The sequence below is a fragment of the Chiloscyllium plagiosum genome, chromosome 22 (assembly GCF_004010195.1).
Source record: "Chiloscyllium plagiosum isolate BGI_BamShark_2017 chromosome 22, ASM401019v2, whole genome shotgun sequence".
NCBI classification, from domain to species: Eukaryota; Metazoa; Chordata; class Chondrichthyes; order Orectolobiformes; family Hemiscylliidae; genus Chiloscyllium; species Chiloscyllium plagiosum.
Genome location: NC_057731.1, coordinates 4,114,668 through 4,134,711, shown reverse-complemented (window position 1 = coordinate 4,134,711; position 20,044 = coordinate 4,114,668). Strand labels below are relative to the sequence as shown.

The window sequence follows — 20,044 nt, the reverse complement described above, 5'->3', positions numbered from 1 at the left end:
AAACATCACAGAAGCGCTTCACAGGAGGCTCCCAAGCACTGAGGATGTCACCTAGACAGGGGACGAAACGTCTGCAACACAAATTCCCAGCTCGGCGAACAGAACCACAACATCAAATTAGAGTGTTCTTTAAAAAGTCAGTGTAAGTGCAAGTTAGTGATGGCCAATCAGTGGCATATAGTGAATCTCAATCAGATATATTTCTGCGGCATTACCACACTGTCTCTCAGACAATGCTCGAAGTCAAGTTTCCATCAGTGTGCTGAAGTGGTGTATCAGAGACCGATAGCCATGATTTGAAGATCAGATCAGTTATCCCCAATGTACAAGCCAGCATTTATCCTTCAGTCAAGTGTCACAAAACAGCACTGACATTATCGAATTGCTGTTTGTAAAGCTGTGTGCAAATCAACTGTCCAAACATTACATCAGTTCGAACATGCTTCACTGGCTCTCAAGTACATTTGAGGCATGCAGTGGTTGCAAAAATCACCAAATAAATAAATCAAAGTCTCCTTTTAGTTATTTCAAGACAAAACTTGGGAGTGATGAACAACACCGACCATCAAGTACACACAATAAGCAGTTAAAGGCAAAAATGTGTTCTATCAGAAGTAAATTTATTAAAATATAAGCTCCAAGTCTTGCACTAATTGGTATATCTGTTGCAGCTCAGCTGCATTCTACACATCAGAACACAACCAAAACTTCAGCTATTTTGGGGACCTGGTAAATAAATAGTCATCTACTACACAGTGTCAACATTTACCCGAATGGCAGAATTCAGAGAATACTTTACATTCAAGACTACACATGATAATTTCCCCAAGTACTTGCTTCAAAAATTACATCGGTATATTTCATGTTTAAAAATGAAGGAAATTAAAGGATTTACAGCATAAACACATCCCAACCTTATTGAAGTGAAGGCACCATTAAACTTTACAAAACTATAAAAACATGCAATTAGTGTTCCATACACTTATATTTGAAAATACCAAGAATTTCGCATTTTGGCTTAAAATACACAACTTTGGAAGCGTGTTATTTGTAAAATGCACATATATTACAATACTAACATTCCAAATATTAATCTACAAAGTCACCAAGCGTTCCTGAAAACATTTTAAGTTGGAGTCAGGTGTGCACTTCTATGAAGAAAGTGCATTTGGAATATTTGTTGACTTAGATGCTTTAAAGATAGCTCAAATTCAAGTTATTTTTAAGACCTGGAAGTATTATAGGATTCAAGTATTTCATATTTTTTCCTTGAAATAATCAGTCTTGGTTTCTCAGTTGTCCAATTCTTCTTTGTTCTGTTCCAATAGTTACAGATTACACTTCAGGCAAAAAGTTAAGTTGATCAATGATGATTACATTTCCTGTTAATTTTTTTAAAAATAAACTACCAGTAATGTTCATTACTTTCAAGCCCACTGATCACAGGACACACTTACAAGGAAAGCGGCAGTCATTTGCAGGGTTAACTCAGTGGGATCAGTCAAGAAGAGACTATGTAGGAACCATGGATTTGCAGTTTTTTTTTGAAAAATTGAAATATTTATAACATATCAAACTGCGTATATTCAGGTTAAGTCACAATCAGTAGAAATCTTTAGCAAAATAGTCACTTCATCCTGTAGTGATATAAGTACATTGGGTTCTCTTCTTTGTTCTCAGTTTCAGTGATCCATACCTGGTCTGTACAAAATAAAATTTGTTTAATACATTTTTTTTAAATGAAATGCACATTAACACTTGCCTATTGTCCATACTAATAATTATCCGGCATGTTGAATTTTTCCAAACAATTCACACTTCTCATTTTCAATTTCCCCATTCACAGATAAACCATTCCTTGGAGAGGGTGCAGCGATTTAGTCAAATAGCAAAAGGCATGAGGGACTTTGGTCATAAAATTATACAGTTGAAGTTATTCGCCTAACAGCACAGAAAGGTTAATTATTTAATTTTGAACAGCTGAATATATTACAGGGTAAACAAAAGAGAAAATGCCTTACTAACTTTGTTTGCTCTGTAAGTTGGAATTGCACTCCAAGTATTTTTATTTTATAAGTTGGAAGCAGATTCCATACCAATGAATTTTCACTCAGCTGAAATCTATGCCCCCTTGTCACCAACATTTATGCCATTGCAAAGAAGTGCTCTTAACAAAACCCTTCAAGTTTGGCAAAATCAATGCTTTAGCAGAACAAGTCTATGATTTTGATGGGATTAAGTTCTATGTTGTATAAGCAAGCAAACATCTGATCAGTTTTCAAATTCATACTCAATCCTGAACAGAACCTAAATTTCAACTGTAGTCATTTTAGCTCAAACTGTATTCAGATATAAATTGAAACATTAAAATCACTTCAATATATGCCCCAAAACATTGTAAGAAATCAAAATGAGGATGACAGATTAAAAGAGAAAGATGCAAAGCTGTAGAGGGCAGATAGAATTTACCTCTTTACGATAGCCTCGCTGTTTCAGTTTAAGGCTCTGTGATCGTCGGAGGTATTTCTGTTTGGCAATCTCATCGTCTGAATGAGCAGCATCATGGTCTTCCTCTGACTGCCCCTTACCATCCATATCATCATCAAAATTAAAACTCCTGTCTGAAATGAAATGACAATTTACTAACCACAGTCTGCAAATGCGCTTGCACAAGCTTATGGATGTGAAAGTCGAGTGTCTGCCAATGGACAAAGCAGGCATTGAAGTTCACTTCACTGTTTAAATTCCGTCAGGAACAATGTCCAAATAAGGAAAATCATTCTACAGTTGACCTATTCTCCACATGGGGGCACCAAACACTTCAATAACCAGATACCATAGCTCTCAAAACAACTAAGTGGTTCATACAGTTGGAACCTAGGATTAGTCTAGAATTGGAAAAACACATTTTGCAGTTTCAGAATATCTGTCCACCCAGGCTAAATACATCAGGACACACAACACACCCATGGTGCACATCTATATATCTATAAATATAATTAAACATCAATTATACAATTTTCGTCACCACCAGCAGGAAATTAAAATATGTTCCTCTCTCCAGAAATGATGAATATGTAATCATGAGACCTTAAATGCTTTTACAAACAGCACCAAGTGCCAGATGAGCAGGAGATACAAAAGTAGAGAGCTTGGCACAAGATGCCCAATGTAATTAGTTATATTGAACACACTAGTTATATTTGCCATTGTATTGAGTAATAATTATAATTCACTTGATTATTTTGAATTTATTTTGATTTAGAAAACTTAGCAAAACTGGAAGTTTCACTTGTGCATGATCATTCAGGATGCATTTCCACAAGTTCAGTCACTGCAGGTTGGTCTTGGCACCAACGCTAAACCATAAATCCAGTGCTTATTCTGCTTTTCAATTAGCCTCTGGACACTCCACATAATCCCTCAATTCTGAATTTAGGCCAAACTGACAAAAATTGTGATGTCAGTGAAATTATTGTTAATCCAACAGATAAACTATGAAGCATTCAAAAACAACTGATCATCAGGATACACGTTGTAACAAGGCAAAAAGTTCTCATTTAGAAACACAATATATTTGTCCCTTTACTACACTGGTTTCATGATGCATTTCCTGCTTTCACAGTGTGGGCCTCTTTTAGCATAGTACAAAGTGACATTTTGTCATTATATGCAAACAATAGTTTGCAAATTTCAAAAAGCCACTTGCCAATTGGTAAGCAAAATAGGGAAACACTTTAGACCAATGAATATCAATAACATGATTGTCAATTCATCTTGAAATACTTAGTATGCACAGCCTTGCAAGAGCTGGCGACAGAGTGCATGGGGTAAAGCAAGTTTCAGATTTCTACCAATGTGGAAAAGTAGTGCTGAAGCAAATCTGTAAACTGAAGATAAACATACACATTTCCGTAATCACATGTTTCAACTGAAGTCAGGCAGACTGCCAAACTTGCCAGATGTCAAGGCTGGGAAAGCTAGCAGTTCCACCTTCCCTCCCTCGGATCAAGATGAGAATTAAGTTTAAAAATTCATGCTTGCCTAGCCAAATCCTCTGGAGCATGCTCAACTGCAATGAAATACTAATTGCCATTCTAGAGATTTGTGGTCTCCAGGAGCAGGAAACAATTAATGAAAGTTACAAAGTGAATTTTACTGTTCAAACTCACCACAGGTCAGGAAATCACTGAAATTAAATGAGGATGTCACTAGTAAGCCAAAGTTCATTGTCCATCCATGAATGACTCAAAGAGACAGTGGTCAGTTACCTTCTTGACAACTAAATTCCTTGGTAAGGCATGTCAGAAAGCAGTTAAGAGATAGTCGCATTGCTGTGCATTTGGAGTCATATATAGGCCAGATGATACAAGGATGACAGATTTCCTTCCCTCAATAATACTGGAGACCCAGATGAGGCTTTTATGACCATCCAACTGTTCAATGGTCAATATTACTCGTTGTAGATACTTACTCCAGATTTTTCTTGAAATAAATTCCAGTTACCATGGCAAGATTTGAATGCTAATCTCCTAACCACAGGATTACTAGCTCTGTAATATAATCATTATAGCTCAGATATTTGACTGCCGCCTAACACTTCGGTTTCAAGTGAAGCCCAGATCTCAGATTAAAAGATGATGATACTGAATCACATTCTAAAATGTCAGACTGGTGTAGTGAACTCCAGGTGCCCTTCTCTTTACCCAAACTCTCTACTTTCCAAAACAATTCGGGCATGGTACATACATGTGACAACTGCAGTCCAGTTTCAGAGTTTACTTTCCACAAAGTTTATATGTTGCTGCACTACATATCTCACTACTTCAACAATTACATTTAAGTGGTTGTCATGTTTTTGTTAAACTACTTACTAGCATCATCTTTCAAATGTTTCACCTTCCTTCTGGCATCGACAGCACGGTATCCTACTGGCTCATCACCTTGTATTGCTGTTAAATCGTGCATACTCAAACTTCTCAGTCTTTCTGTGATTGCGCCTTGACTCTACGTAGAACAACAAAAATTAGAGATGGTAAACCTTCATTTTTCACCAAATTCATCCAATGTTTAACAACTGCTGTGCTATAGTTAGAGATTTTAAAAAGTCTTCCTTCTGTCTTAAAGGATACACGCACAAAATGGTGTGGCACGAAGTCAGAGGTCAGGTTTAATCTCAGATCTAGAATGTGTAATGTCAGCTGGGACTATACACATTGAGACCATCATGGTCAGACTTCAATTAAAAAATGTAAGGCTCTCTACTGCCATCCAGTAACCAGTCAAAGTGTGCTGATTGAGATGAGTCTCACCATAGTCAAGTAGCCACTTGGAACAATGCTCAAGCTCTCTCATGAACGATGCTCATTCTAACAAGTGGATAACTTCTAAGTGCTTCAAACATTGGTCTCTTTCAACAACAGGGATCTACAAATATATTAGATTAGATTAGATTAGATTACTTACAGTGTGGAAACAGGCCCTTCGGCCTAACAAGTCCACACCGACCCGCCGAAGCACAACCCACCCATTCCCCTACATTTACCCCTTACCTAACACTACGGGCAATTTAGCATGGCCAATTCACCTGACCTGCACATCTTTGGAGTGTGGGAGGAAACCGGAGCACCCGGAGGAAACCCACGCAGACACGGGGAGAACATGCAAACTCCACACAGTCAGTCGCCTGAGTCGGGAATTGAACCCGGGTCTCTGGCGCTGTGAGGCAGCAGTGCTAACCACTGTGCCACCATGCTGCCCTTCCCTACCCCTACCCTCCTAATAAGAGGGCATCTCATCTCAGAAATCTACTTCAGGTTTCTAGCAACATAGAATTAAAACTGCAGCGCAATTTCAACATCACAAATGACATTGGAAGGTCTTACTTTTTTTTAAAAAACAAAAAGATCAATACATAATCAAAACCAGGTGACAATGGACATTACTAAACCAAGGAAAAAGATAAATAACAAGAAAAAAATACTCCCAAAGGAAAGCAACTAGTTTACATGCGCAACTGTCAAAATCCTGTTTTTTCATAAACACTGTTAAAAGCAACACTTAGAGATTTAAAAAACTGCATATCATTACAAGCTAACTATAACTGGCACAATCACACGATGACATTTAAGCAACTGGACAGAACTGTATTCTCCAGAGTGAGCACAAGCAAGAGCTGGAAATAATTTAGCATGTTATAAATGGGAAACTATAAATTGTGCTTTGCATAAAATTAGGTGGTCAAAACCAATACCAAAATTCCTCAAAGAATGGAAGTCTAAACCAGAAGGACCAGCAAGGAGTTGTTTTTTGTTTTACTGTCAGGATATGTTGACAAGTTAACAAATGTAGCAATTAGAAGATGACCTTTTTCTAACTGAAACTTCAATTGGTACAAAGACTTGTTCAATTTTCATTCCATAACCAATTGCTTGCAATGTTAATTATAGAAGAACCCACCCCAATATCTCCATTTTAATTTTCAGATCAACTTACATTTTAAAGTTTTTAAAGCTGCTTGAATTCCAAAACACAAAGATTGTATAGAAATATTCAAAAGGACAAAACACATTGAAGTTGCAAGGCTACTGATGAGGAATACACGCTGCTTGTAGCTTTAAAAGCCAGCAATACAATTCCAATTATTGGAATTTTCCCAACAGTGACACACATCCAAATTTAAGGCTAAAAAAGGTAATTAGTGCCAGTCAACCATATCTTAGAAAAATAAGTACAGCAGCAATTATCCATGTCAAACAACTTATGCCAATAGTCTCATTACCTCAACTTGAATGGGCCAGTACAACAGCAGAAAGCTGAGCAACAATCCTGAAGACAGTTTGCGAGTACAGGCAAGAGAAAGCAATATCACAGTTAGAATAAAAGACAGAAGGGTAACTACAAGCTAGGCAAGAACAAAGTTAAATCGATAAAACTGTTGGTGCAGAATTAAAATACAACGGAAATAAACCGTGTTTTTAATATATGCATCAACTTTTGGTATATCCAAGTATTTGGATGCTTAATAAAGGCATACTTTAAGATAGTCTAACATTGCAGAAGTAAACCTGAAATATCTGATGATGCATGTGATGCACTTTATATGGGGATGTGTGCACAAAAATGAAAAACATCCCATTCTGTTTTCTCTTTTGCGTACGACCTTTGATGCAAACTAATATCCATGTTACAAATGTTCCCTCTTTCATGTCTTGCACATGTACCTTAGAACTTTAAAAAATAAACCTTACGGGATAAACACAGGATGGTCTTAACTCAGCCTGAAAACAGGATGGGATAAATTCCAAAGAGGATCTAGAACTATGTTATGTTCAGATATTAAAATATTGTGTGAATTTGATTTTATACAAATCTTCAACTTCAGCAATTTTCAACAAGGATACAATACTTGCCTTCACTGCAGCAGTCACAGCAGCAGTTGCAGCAAAGTTTAGACCTTGCTTTCCAAACTTCACCATAGTATCGTAGCTTCGATCTTTGGCTTGACTAATATAGTCATCAATTTCCTGTAAATATTAGTTCAAAAATTAAACTCCACTGTCTTTTACATAAAGATTGATTAATAGCTTTGTGAGAAAGTTTTTAAAACCAAAAGAAGACTTAAATTTTTGTTGAAATGTTAAGGCAGAATTTGAATTTATTCAATTCGCTTTGCAATTAGGAACAATCCAAAGCTTCACATAACCAATCTGTAACAGGCAAGTCCAAACAGCAATTAGTCAAGTAATCAGTTAATCAATAGACTAAGAGATACAAGTTGAAAATGCTCCACTTTTGTTGGTGTCACATTTTATGTCCACTTTGGAGAAAAATGGGTCTAAACTTTAACATTTCATCTGAAGAAAGCCACAGTTGACATTGTAGTACTCCTTCAATACTTATTCTCTATCCATTAGAACAGTAATGTACGAATATATTCAGGCTCATTCCATCTCCCAGCTCTATGTGACAACATTAAAGAGGTCTTAGGAGAGTGGATGGAAACCAAATAAATCGGACTTGTGCATTCAGATGTATTTAGCTGTTGGGCCCGAGAAATTGCTTAAGCTGCAGCCAGTCATTCCATACCTTACATCCCCAAACTTGACAAGTATAACATTGTATTTGTCTTCCGTAAGGATAGTCTCAAAAACAGACTACAACCATTCCATTAAGTCACCTCTCACTGCAGAACAGCTAAACCCTTTCTCATGTACAGTATTTCAAATTATGCCAATTGATAAGCTCACAAAGTTCAATTCGAATTTAAAAATGTTTTCCATTGCAAATTTTCAGTTAAATATTTGTTGCTACTAAGAGCACAACTGACTGGTAAGATAGAACCAGACAACACAAAACACGACAGGACAGGCAGAGTGGTCTCCACCTACATTGTAATAATTCTGTAATTCTGTGAAAAGCAAACAAGACTCAAATAAGTTTTATTTCACAAAACTGCAATTAATGTTTCTATTGCACTTTGATGCATCTTCAGTTTGTGCATCATGTACTCCAAACCAATACCAGTCCTGATAAAAACTAACAATTTAAACTGCTTTCACTCACATGGTATAGTTAGAATGTGGATCAATTAAGAATTAGACTTGAGAGCAATTGAAATACTTACCCGTTCACGTGAGGAGAGAAGAGGATGTAGGAACTTTCTGTAAAGTAAACTTGCACCGCGAGTGTATGGGGATAGCAGCCAGATAACAAATGCCACTTTAAGTTCATAGTACAGTGGAAGCCTGCAAACAAAGAGTAACAATTATCAAGCTAAATATAAAACTCAGGTCAATTACGGCAGATATTTAGATGTAAACTGACAAAAGTAGAGTCATCTTGGTTCATTACTCGATTACTTACACCATGCTTGCTCAAATTTTGCAAAACACAGCTGCAGTTTGACAAATATAGCGAAGTTGGAAACATATTTTCCAAAAATTGCTTCATATAGATGTGCAATTGCAGTTTCACACATCTTTGTCTCCTATTCCCTCACCAGACTCTAAAAGCATGTTACAAAAATTGAAATACAAATTGAGGGCAAACTTTTAGCAAGAGAACTTAGAGAGATAAAAGCACATTGGGAGAGTCCTCATTATTCTTCGAGAGACATATTTCTCCCAAAACAAAGATTAATATTGCCTGAGCTCAGTTTCTGCAAGACACTGGGTGGTGGGCCTCCATGTAGCATCACTGGGCCTCAACTATTTAGAATCTATATTAGTAACTGTTGACGATTTAAGTGATGATGCAACTGATCACATAACTGATCGGGAGAATGCCAGTCCAGAATGAGTATGTGAATAGAGGGGTTTGTATTATTCTGCAGAATATTTGATCGTGAACCTATGTATAGATATAAATGAAGGAGGATTACAATACACAAGGAATTAAAGAACCTTATTCTCCCACACAGTATCAGAGCTTGTTCTGTTTTAGCTAATGCCATGCTAGGAATATGACAAATCACTTCCCTGTGCATGCATGGCAAGAATGGTTTAGAATACAACATGGACAGTAGTCAGCTCTACTCAAGGGGAATACAAAGATAAACTTCACTGGAGAAAGGGCACAGTAACTTCAACTGCCAGGGAACCGCAGACAAGTTCAGGCAATATAGTATATAGGGAAAAGAGACAGCCTTGCTGATAATATCTGCTTCAAGGATACCCCATAAGCAATCAAAGTTACAACTGCAACAACCTCTGGAGGAACAAACTGCTATTTACAGCAAAATGGAGAAGGCATCTAGAAACTCTTTTCTAAACCAGGAAACCGATGGGAGCTATGCTCTTGATGTATTTCTGTGAATAAATGAATTTCTTTGAATGGGTCCCATGAATCAATTTTTAGATCCCAAGTCTGCTGGTTAACCTCACCAATACAGAAAAATTTCCCATGAGCAATTAAATATCCACAACCTGAAATTCAATGATTACAGACCAAATTAAGATCCCAAGTCAGGATGATAAGCAAACAATTAAGTTTGTAACATTTCTTGCTGTTTCCAGCCCACATGGAACTGTCAATATCTTGATGAATACCCAAATACACAGCAGCATCTGAGCTCCTTTTTTATGTTCATGGGATGTGATTATTATTAGCAATCCCTAAAAGCTCTGGATAAAGTGTCTTCTTGAAATGCAAATCCACAGTGGGGCATGAACAGTTACAGTGCTACTCAGAAGGGAGCTCCAGATTTTTAATACTGTAGGAATGGCAATGTTTCCAGTTTGGGACAGTGAATGGCTTGGAGGGGGAATTTGCAGGTGGTAGAGCTCCAATGCATCTACTGCACATGTACTTCTAGGTAAGAGAGATCACATGTTTGGAAAACGCTGTAAAAGCAGTCTTGGTGATGGATGAAGGTTTGCTCCGTCTGGAGGCTCACTGAAGATGTTACCTCGTATGGGGACTAAACGTCTGAAAATGAACCTTCCAATTCAGCGAGCAAACCTACATCCAGAACCTCAACCTGAGCTACAAATCTTCTCAAAACTTGCCAGTCTTAGTGAGTTGCTGCACTGCATTCTGCAGACAGCACACACTGCTGCTACTGCATCAGTGATGGAGATAGTAAAGGGTTAACATAGTGGATGGAGGGCCACCATGAGTGGTTTCCCTGGGGATTCTCGATCTATCTTAGGTTCGGCAAATCATCTAAGTATTTGAACGCCTCACAAGCTAGACTCTCAAATTGGGTGCCAGCTCCCACCAGTATTTTGAGAGAGAGAGAGAGAGACAGGGTCAGACTTTTCACTGATTACATTGTTGGAAATCCTGCAATAATGACTCACCCCCTGACTCCCCAAAGCCTGTTCACCACTAAGACACAAGTCAGTATCGTGATGAAGTACTTCCCACTTGCCTGGATGAGTAAAACTCAAATCACACTCAAGAAGCTTGACATCATCCAGGACAAAGCAGCCCACTTAAATGGCATCACATCCACAAGCATCCATTTCCTCTACCATCCATGCTCAGTACCAGCAGGGTGTACCACATACAAGATACACTGTAGAAATTCACAAAGGCTCCTAAATCGATACCTTCCAAACTAAACAACTATTTCCACCTAAAAGTACAACGGCAGCAGAGAAATGGAACCTTAACTACACATTTCCATCAGAACTTGGATATATACAATAGGTTCCCCCTCACGGTTGCTGAAACATCCCCCTCCTTGTATCCTGTAGGTGTACCTATACCACATAAACTGCAGTAGTTCAACAAAGTACCTCACCACCTTCTCAAGGGCAATTACAGATGGACAATAAATACTGACGCAGCTACAAAAGTTAATTAATAAAAGAAACTGAATAACCACAGCCACATCGATAACACCTTACTGGGTTTCATGAAAATTCAGGCACTCACTGTAGATGTGGAAACAGGTGCCATTATGTTGCAGATGAGTGTCCCAAAAATAATTCTGTAATATTACATAAACATAACTCTTGAAAAATGACTCAAATTTTGACAGTAACAGCATCCAACATCTGTGCAGGTGGCTAGCAAGAAGAATACTGCAGCCAATGTTTTCACTAAGGGCTAATCAACAGAAATTGCAACAAACACAGCACATTAATCAGCCACTGGGAGAAAAAAAAATTACTCATGACTGATTTCAAATGAAGGGGAGGCTGCATCACCACTTATCATCACACTTCATACAGGTTGACAGGCCTGCTGCATGTAAAGAATTCTGTGTAAACTTCTGGATTCACTGATTTCAACCACATCAGCTTCTTACTATGCCTTTTGATTCTACAATAGGTACTACTGGTCATCACTGTTTCACTTATAGACACCTTTTCCAGTCTTTTTTCAAGCACCAATCATCAGCTCCTCTTTCCCTGAGGTGGAGGAGTCCAGAACTAGAGGGAATAAGTTTAAGGTGAGAGGGGACAGATATAAAAAGGGACCCAAGGAGAAACGTTTTCACACAGAGGGCGGTGTGTGTCTGGAATGAGCTGCCAGAGGAACTGGTGAAGGCTGGTACAATTGCAACATTTGAAAAGCATCTGGATGGTTATAGGAAGGATTTAGAGGGATATGGACCCTCTAATGGGACTAGATTAGGTTGGGATATCTGATCAGCATGGACTAGTTGGACCGAAGGGCCTGTTTCCATGCTGTACATCTCTATGACTCGAAGTCATTTGTTGAAGTCTGCAAAGCTGTCAAACCGAGTTTCTTAATAAAAATCAATCAAGAAACTTAAAATGAGGGATGCTCAAGATGATGAACTATAGAGCAGGTTATATCGTCATGGAGGTAGATGAAAGTTTAGAAGGTTCTCTGGTTTTATTTTTTTCTGGGAGCGCATTTTCTGGGAGATATTAACTGGCTGAAGATGATCAATGATACACAGTCAAATGCAAAATTGTGTTTTGAATAGCTTAAAGTTTATTTGTACTTCTTAAGCTCATGTTAAGGACAAGGAGACAATTTTATTTTGATTTTAGTTCTTGGTACAGTGATGAGCTGTCTGGAAATTTCTTTAAATGCATTTTAGTTAGGTGGTTAAATCTTTGAGATGAACAATTCATTCGGAAAAGGCACTCTCCACGAATTTAAAGAGATGTTGCCTGTCATCAGGACTCTAGAAACACAAATATATCCTCAAGATGACAGGCAACAACATGCAGGTTCAGAGACAAGCTGCTGCCCTTAACAGCAGAGTTGCTGTTAGTTTAGCAGTTTCCTAGTAGTCCTGTAAGTAAAATTAGCTCCTGAATGACTTAGAAATCAGTAAGATACAAGCTCAATGAGTAGAAAGCTGTTGAGAGGTCAGAAATCAAAATATCCTCTCAGGCTGTTGACGAGCAATTTAATAGGAGGTGAGCGAGCAAAATTAGGACGCATGGTATTGGGGGCAAAAGTACTAACTTGGATTGAAAGTTGGTTGGCTGACAGGAAACAAAGAGTAGTGATAAACGGTTCCATTTCAGAATGGCAGGCAGTGACCAGAGGGGTACCGCAGGGATCGGTGCTGGGACCGCAGCTTTTTACAATATATATTAATGATATAGAAGATGGTATTAGTAATAACATTAGCAAATTTGCTGATGATACTAAGCTGGGTGGCAGGGTGAAATTTGAGGAGGATGTTAGGAGATTACAGGGTGACCTGGACAGGTTAGGTGAGTGGTCAGATGCATGGCAGATGCAATTTAATGTGGATAAATGTATGGTTATCCACTTTGGTGGCAAAAACAGGAAGGCAGATTACTACCTAACTGGAGTTAAGTTAGGTAAAGGGGCAGTACAAAGAGATCTGGGTGTCCAGTCAATGAAGGCAAGCATGCAGGTACAGCAGGTAGTGAAGAAAGCTAATAGCATCTGGCCTTCATAACAAGAGGGATTGAGTATAAAAACAAAGAGGTTCTTCTGCAGCTGTACAGGGCCCTGGTTAGACCACACCTGGAGAATTGTGTGCAGTTCTGGTCTCCAAATTTGAGGAACGACATTCTGGCTATTGAGGGAGTGCAGCGTAGGTTCACGAGGTCAATTCCTGGAATGGCGGGACTACCTTACGCTGAAAGACTGGAGAGACTGGGCTTGTATACCCTTGAGTTTAGAAGACTGAGAGGGGATCTGATTGAGACATATAAGATTATTAAAGGATTGGACACTCTGGAGGCAGAAAACATGTTTCCACTGATGGGTGAGTATCGAACCAGAGGACACAGCTTAAAAATACAGGGTAGACCATTTAGGACAGAGATGAGGGGAAACTTCTTCACCTGGAGAGTGTTGGCTGTGTGGAATGTTCTGCCCCAGAGGGCAGTGGAGGCCCAATCTCTGGATTCATTTAAGAAAGAGTTGGATAGAGCTCTCAAGGATAGTGGAATTAAGGGTTATGGAGATAAGGCAGGAACAGGATACTGATTAAGAATGATCAGCCATGATCACATTGAATGGTGGTGCAGGTTTGAAGGGCAGAATGGCCTACTCCTGCACCTATTGTCTATTGAAAGCAGGTTAAGAAATAAGTGAACTGAGAGAGGTCATCCTCGAAAAGAAAGTGAGACTTTCTGATACACTCGCTCTGACACCGTACTTAACCAAACAGCTGCTTACCGCTCCAGATGCTGCACGACAGGAATTGATCCTCACACTGTCTGCTTAATAACGTCATCCAAAGAAAATGGGTTGCCAAAATGTAACCAATTACAGGTTAGCAATTGGTTTTCATATGCTGACTGGAATGTCCTGAAGTTTGATTGTCGTTAAAGTTATTAAGGGAAACAGTTGAATCTCTCTTTCTGCTATTTGCAAGAAGACTGTTTCAAATAATTCTTGCACAGTTACGAGTTCACTTCCTGTTGCATAATAAAAGTTTATATTTCACTGTTGAAATTACATGGTTAGCCTTTTGTGAATCTTTTCAGTGACTGGCTACCACAGTAAACTTTAAAGAAACAACTTATTAATTTATGGTTGATCAAACGAGATCTCTCAGTCTGGGATCTCTCTCTGTTCAGTATTATCAACAGCTGGGAACACAAGAGTTTCAATGTGGAACGGAGACCGCGCTTCAGAAATGGTTTCCGACAGCATCAACACTGCTTTCAGCAAATTCTAGGTAATTCAGGATTAGGCAAGGGTCCCAAAGAATTTAGTCTTTGGAGAAAGAATTGAACTACCAAGGTCTGAGCAATCACTCAGACAATCCAAGATAAAGCAGCTTTTGAGGGAGTAAAGTATTGGCATCCCTCGTGAATGGATATTTATATCACATTAATTCTGGTGCTTTAAACAGTAAAGTTTATTTTGCTTGGTCAAAATTGTGCAAGCCCTTACTAAATATTAAGACATCAAACTTTCATTTTCTGGAACAAAAATAAGTTGCAAATTCAGCAGTCTTACAATCATAGCATATCTGCAATGCAGACATAGGCTATTTCACCCATCAAGTCTGCACGACCATCTGAAGACCATCTTCCCCCAGACACACCTCCCTAACCCGGCATTTCTCATGGCTAATCTACCTAAACTTTCATCTTTGGACTGTGGGAGCACGTCAGATTACTTGGAGAAAACCGACACAGACACAGGGAGAATGTGCTAACTCCACTCCGTCGCCCAAAGGTGGAATCTAACCCAGGTCCCTGGTGCTGTGAGACAGCAGTGCTAAGCACTGAGCCACCATGGCACCCTTTGTCTTGTGAAGAGGCATAAGATTTTACATAACCAGATATCACTTCAAAATAGATCAACACAATTTTAATTCTTACCAAGACACCATGAGATCTGCAAAAGTTTCAAGTACAGTGTAAAGGGCAAATACAATCCAGTACATCATCCAACGAACCTGGAAGGAGGAAACGCAGAACAAAGATTAGAATGGTCACTTGGAATCAGCAAGGTAGCAGCAAATTGCTGAACTATTTTTCTTTTGGGTGGGGGTGCAACAGGGATTCATGCTACCCCATGTACCATTCACTTCAAATGGAGCTATTTGGGCAAGTACAGAGTAAAATCCACATGCATTCAAGTTAACAGACGGGTCAGAAGAAAACAGATTAAGTCTCTCATGGCTGCTTGTGCACAAATCTAGTACCTAGTTTCAGCGGCAGTTTCCAACCTGAAGAATGGTGTGCAATAAGAGTGAAGACAAGTTGGACAGAGGGGAACAAAACAAAGAACTGTGAAGGCTGGAATATCGGAAACAAAATTGCTGGACAAATTCAGCTGCTCTGGCAGCATCCGTACATCTGATGAAACAAAACGTTAACTCTGCTTTCTTGTGACAGATGGTGCCAAACAGGGTTAATTTGTCAAGCAATTTATGTTTTTGTTTTAGACAGAGAGGTAGTCATCAGCAATGGCAAAACAATCTTTACCCTATCCATTGTTTTTACCATACAATTATTGCCTAGGTTGAAGAACTGCAGAAGTCATTCAAGACACACAGATTACCAAGCTGTAAAATAATGTGCAGGCAAGGAGGATTTGGGGAATTAAATAGCTATATTTTCCATTAGCACATACAATCCAAAAGCAAGTCACAAGTTAACATTCAATGGAGTGCTTGCAGACTGCGGAGATGCATCAGGGTACTTGCAGGCTTGTTCAAAATAACACATTCCAACATACATCTCAATACCAAGATTTACTGGGGTCAAGCTGGGGCTGGTGGGGGGCAAAAGAGAGAGAGAAGAAGAGAAGATGCTGCTACTGCATTTGGTACTCCACATGGACCTATGTGAACTATGCTGCACAAACAACTATACAGTCGTCAGAAAACCTGGCCCAACATCTTAAAACTCCACAACTTGAACAAGGAATTTCAAAGTTAGTTCTTTTTAGTTTGCATTGGCACTAAGTTGAATCCCTCTTAGCAACTAATTATTTTGAGCTCAAGTGAATCAAGTGAAATGCATGCGTGCCATGTCGAAATTACTGCTGCAAGAAGCCATATTAGACTTCAAATGAACTTTGCATGAACTTGGCCATCTGTTTCTCTCATGCTACTGTTACAGTAATGGTCTAGTTCAACACTAGTGCCTGGTTAGTGCCAGCCTTTGAGGCAAGAAGCTGGAACAGCCAGCAAAATCTTACACACTGGGCCTTTGGGTCCTTCCCCATCTCAGAGTGTTTGACTCTTCCTAAACAGTGTTGTTGAAATGGAAGAAAGCATTGGACAGAAAACATCAAACTATTATCATTTACAGATTCCAACAGTGTTCAGTATGTGTAGCCCTTACAAATTTTTCATTTCTTCTTTACAAGATTTCATTGACTTTGGCATGACTAACCGACCCATGGAAGGTTTAAAGCAATAAATATCTGAATCTGGCAGCAATTACACATATGGTATATTATTTAAGTTATGTACATTCATTTACATGTCAAATGTAAAATCGGTTTTGATGGCAAGTTAGCTTGCATTGTGCTGAGCATTGTTGTACAGCTGCAATGTCAAACTAACTGCAACACCCTTGATATGCTACAAATGTTTAGTGGAAAATAATAACACAGCAAAATACTTTTTAAGTGTGGTGAAATGATAATGAAGCATACCGAACAATTTGTCTAAAGTCAAGATTCCACAAAAACCCCAACAGCGAAGGTGCCACATCGTCTGCCCGAGTCCAGCGCGTTCAGTTGAGTATCGCAAATCGGCTGTCCAATATGATGCTACAGTGCAGATTCCTTTCCAGTATTGGTCAAGGTCAGTATAAAGACCCCACCCTTATCGACTTGCCCCTCAGGCTAAACTCCACCAGTCATTGATCAAATCACAGAGCAGCTTTTGGTCCTCTGGCAACTTGTACTGTTTCATTTCAAGGTAACATTAGCAAAGACAAGTCCCCACCTCTTGGAATACAGCTACAGGATCCTTCACATCCTCTTAAGGAGGCAGAGAGCACCTCAGTTTAAAGTCTCAGACAAATCTCTGTGGCATTCCTTCAGTACTGCATTGATGTGCTAACTAACGTGATAATGGTTTACATCTTCAGATTGCAGTTGAAGTCAGAGCCTTCTCAAAGTGAGTATATTGTGATTGACTAGTTAATTGAACAATCATGGATTCAGAAGGGAAGCTCTAGCCTCATTAACATCATTGGCTTCTCTGTGGAAATAACTATCAGACCGCATTGATCCCTAGGAGTAGATGCATTATCATTTTCACAAAAACACCACACAAATGGCTCATGGGCAAGTTCAGCTGTGGGAATGCAGGGTTAAACCACAGAATGAACAACAGACTAAGAAATGACAAGCACATATTGGAGAATTGTATCAGAGTGTGGAGTAGGCTCGAGTGGAGTATTTCAGGGGTCACTGTTGGATCGACAAGAGGTTCTAATTTAGATGAATGATCCAGATTCAGGAAGTCAGCACAATGACCTGATTTATTTTGCTCATGGTCCAAACGAGGAAAGTCAGTGGCACATAAGTTGGATTAAATATTAAGTGTGAAGTTTTTAAAAGACAAGAGGTCAGATAGAATTAGAATTGGGGTAGTACTTTCAGCAGACGCAAGACGTTTATTTACTCAGCAAACCAAACCAAATCTGCTAAAGAGACTTTTAAAATAAAAAGTTTCTACAAGCTGCAAACAAAAACACATGGCAAAACAGCAATTTCTCCACAATAAAAGCATTGATTCTCAGAATATGAAATAGTGGATGTTGTACAAAAGAAATTCTGCTCATAAAGTCAACAGCACTTATAGCTGTGCAGCCCCTCAAACTTGATTAACAGGGCAACTACGTATCACTGAAACTATTGGAAATAGCCACAGTACTGTCTGCACCCACTCAAACAGGCAGAGCAGAAGATGAAATTTAATTGAGCAAAGTACTATGCGACATAATAAGAAGTCAAAGTCAGGTCAAACTATGTCATGAGTACTGCATCTTGCTCTGGTCCAGGAAACAAGGGAGACATTGATGTCATAGATGCAAAATTTGATTAATAGCCATTTTAAACAAAGCCACAAGCCCAATGCTTATGTCAAGATTCGGAGACGTGAAGGAAAGATGACAGAGATAGAAGTTTTTAACACAGCCTTCAACTGTAATTACCATGACCACTTGATGTCTTCAGTTTATTTTTACCTTTGTTGTTTCTTATTCAGGGACAGTGCAACTCAAACATTCCAAGCTAGAATATTATACTAAATACTAGTTAAATACAGAATATCTTGTTTGCTTTTGTTCAAACACACAGTCGAAATCCTGATAATGTCTGTGACTTCAAAGCACCAATTAGTCCACTTGCTCGAAAAGGGATAACGCTTCCACTCAAACATGTCTGGCACAGGAAGATGCAGCCTTCTAGCGCCATCAACACTAAAGTCTAACTATTGTGCTTGGACATGAAGCACTAGTAATACTGTTAGAAACAGAAACTGCAATTGTTGTGCAAATCAACATAATACAAATGTGGGTGGAATCGACTGCAATACATTAGTGAGTGGAGAGTGCGTACCCCAAAATACATCTTTATTTTTGAGTGGAGGGTCCTGCATTTTTCTTTTGGAGAAAGCAAGAGGAGTTGGTCATTTATTTTCCAAACTTAAAACCTGCAATGTTCAAGATTAGGAGCACTATTTTGGTGTTACTTCTTGTTTTAATCTAATCCATAGACAGTTTGTTGGGAAAATATTAACAAATATTTAATAAATCTACTACCTTTAAGTCTCATTCATATATTAAGATCAATAATTACCAATTGGTTGTGACCATAGGTACAGTAATATCCCCAATTACACATCTGGTGCTCAACTTTAGCATTTCATATTTCACAATGCATAGTATTTCATAATTTTACATTTTCCTATGGCTTTGTATAAAACAAAAATAGCTTTTAAGTCTTTCATGAACAGTCAGCAGAGGGTGTGAGAGCACATTACCTGATTTAAATGTATATAAAGGAACTTGTCTCAAGAGGAAAGCAACTGTGGAAAATAAACACAGTTGTGGCAGTGTTCATTTGCAGTGCACTTTGACACATAGAGGTCGCAGCAACTTAAATTTTACTTGCAATTTATAGACTTTCCAAAAGATTTTTTTCAAATACCCTATGTAGTTTGCATGCTTTCTATATTTCATATACACTCACAAAAACAACAAACACAGCCCTAGACACTGCAAAGACAACAAAAGTAGCTGACCTATTTTTTGAACCTCGATTTGTCTATGAAACAGGAACAAAGCAGTTAACCTGTAGATGTAAATTGCCTAAACTGATATAACTCAACAGTTGACCTAAAGTATCTTTCCCAGATGCTACTGACCTATTATCACCAGCATTTTTGTTTTATTTCAGGTTTTCAACACCTCCAGAAATTTGCATTGGACAATCACAGATTATCTATCAACTGTGGGGATACAATATTGGCCAGGTCATGGGAGGAAGTGTCTGTTCTTCAAACAGTGGAGCATTTTTTGCAGGCAGATGTGGGCTTTGTCTCAGATATGTCTGCATAAGAAAATAACAAATTAGTAATTGGATTCATCCTGAACACAACTTTAAAAAACTATTGACTGAAGACACATATCTTGAACTTCAAGTAAAA

The 20,044-nt window shown here is 38.6% G+C and overlaps 1 protein-coding gene across 2 annotated transcripts; it reads right to left on the bottom strand.

The window, feature by feature from the left end:
* Nucleotides 1-603: 603 nt before the first annotated feature.
* On the bottom strand, nucleotides 604-19,787 carry LOC122561019 (receptor expression-enhancing protein 3-like). Of its 2 annotated transcripts, XM_043712296.1 has the most exons (8): nucleotides 19,776-19,787; nucleotides 17,421-17,429; nucleotides 15,249-15,327; nucleotides 8,627-8,747; nucleotides 7,413-7,526; nucleotides 4,875-5,007; nucleotides 2,470-2,621; nucleotides 604-1,701 (listed from the first exon to the last, which is right to left on the bottom strand). In XM_043712296.1, exons 3-8 carry the CDS (start codon nucleotides 15,314-15,316, stop codon nucleotides 1,633-1,635), a joined length of 657 nt encoding a protein of 218 aa, XP_043568231.1. In that variant the 5' UTR covers nucleotides 15,317-15,327; nucleotides 17,421-17,429; nucleotides 19,776-19,787; the 3' UTR covers nucleotides 604-1,632. The 2 variants fall into 2 exon arrangements, with proteins under 2 accessions (XP_043568231.1, XP_043568230.1); XM_043712295.1 differs by lacking the exons at nucleotides 17,421-17,429; nucleotides 19,776-19,787 and having other exon boundaries at nucleotides 15,249-15,374.
* Nucleotides 19,788-20,044: the final 257 nt, after the last annotated feature.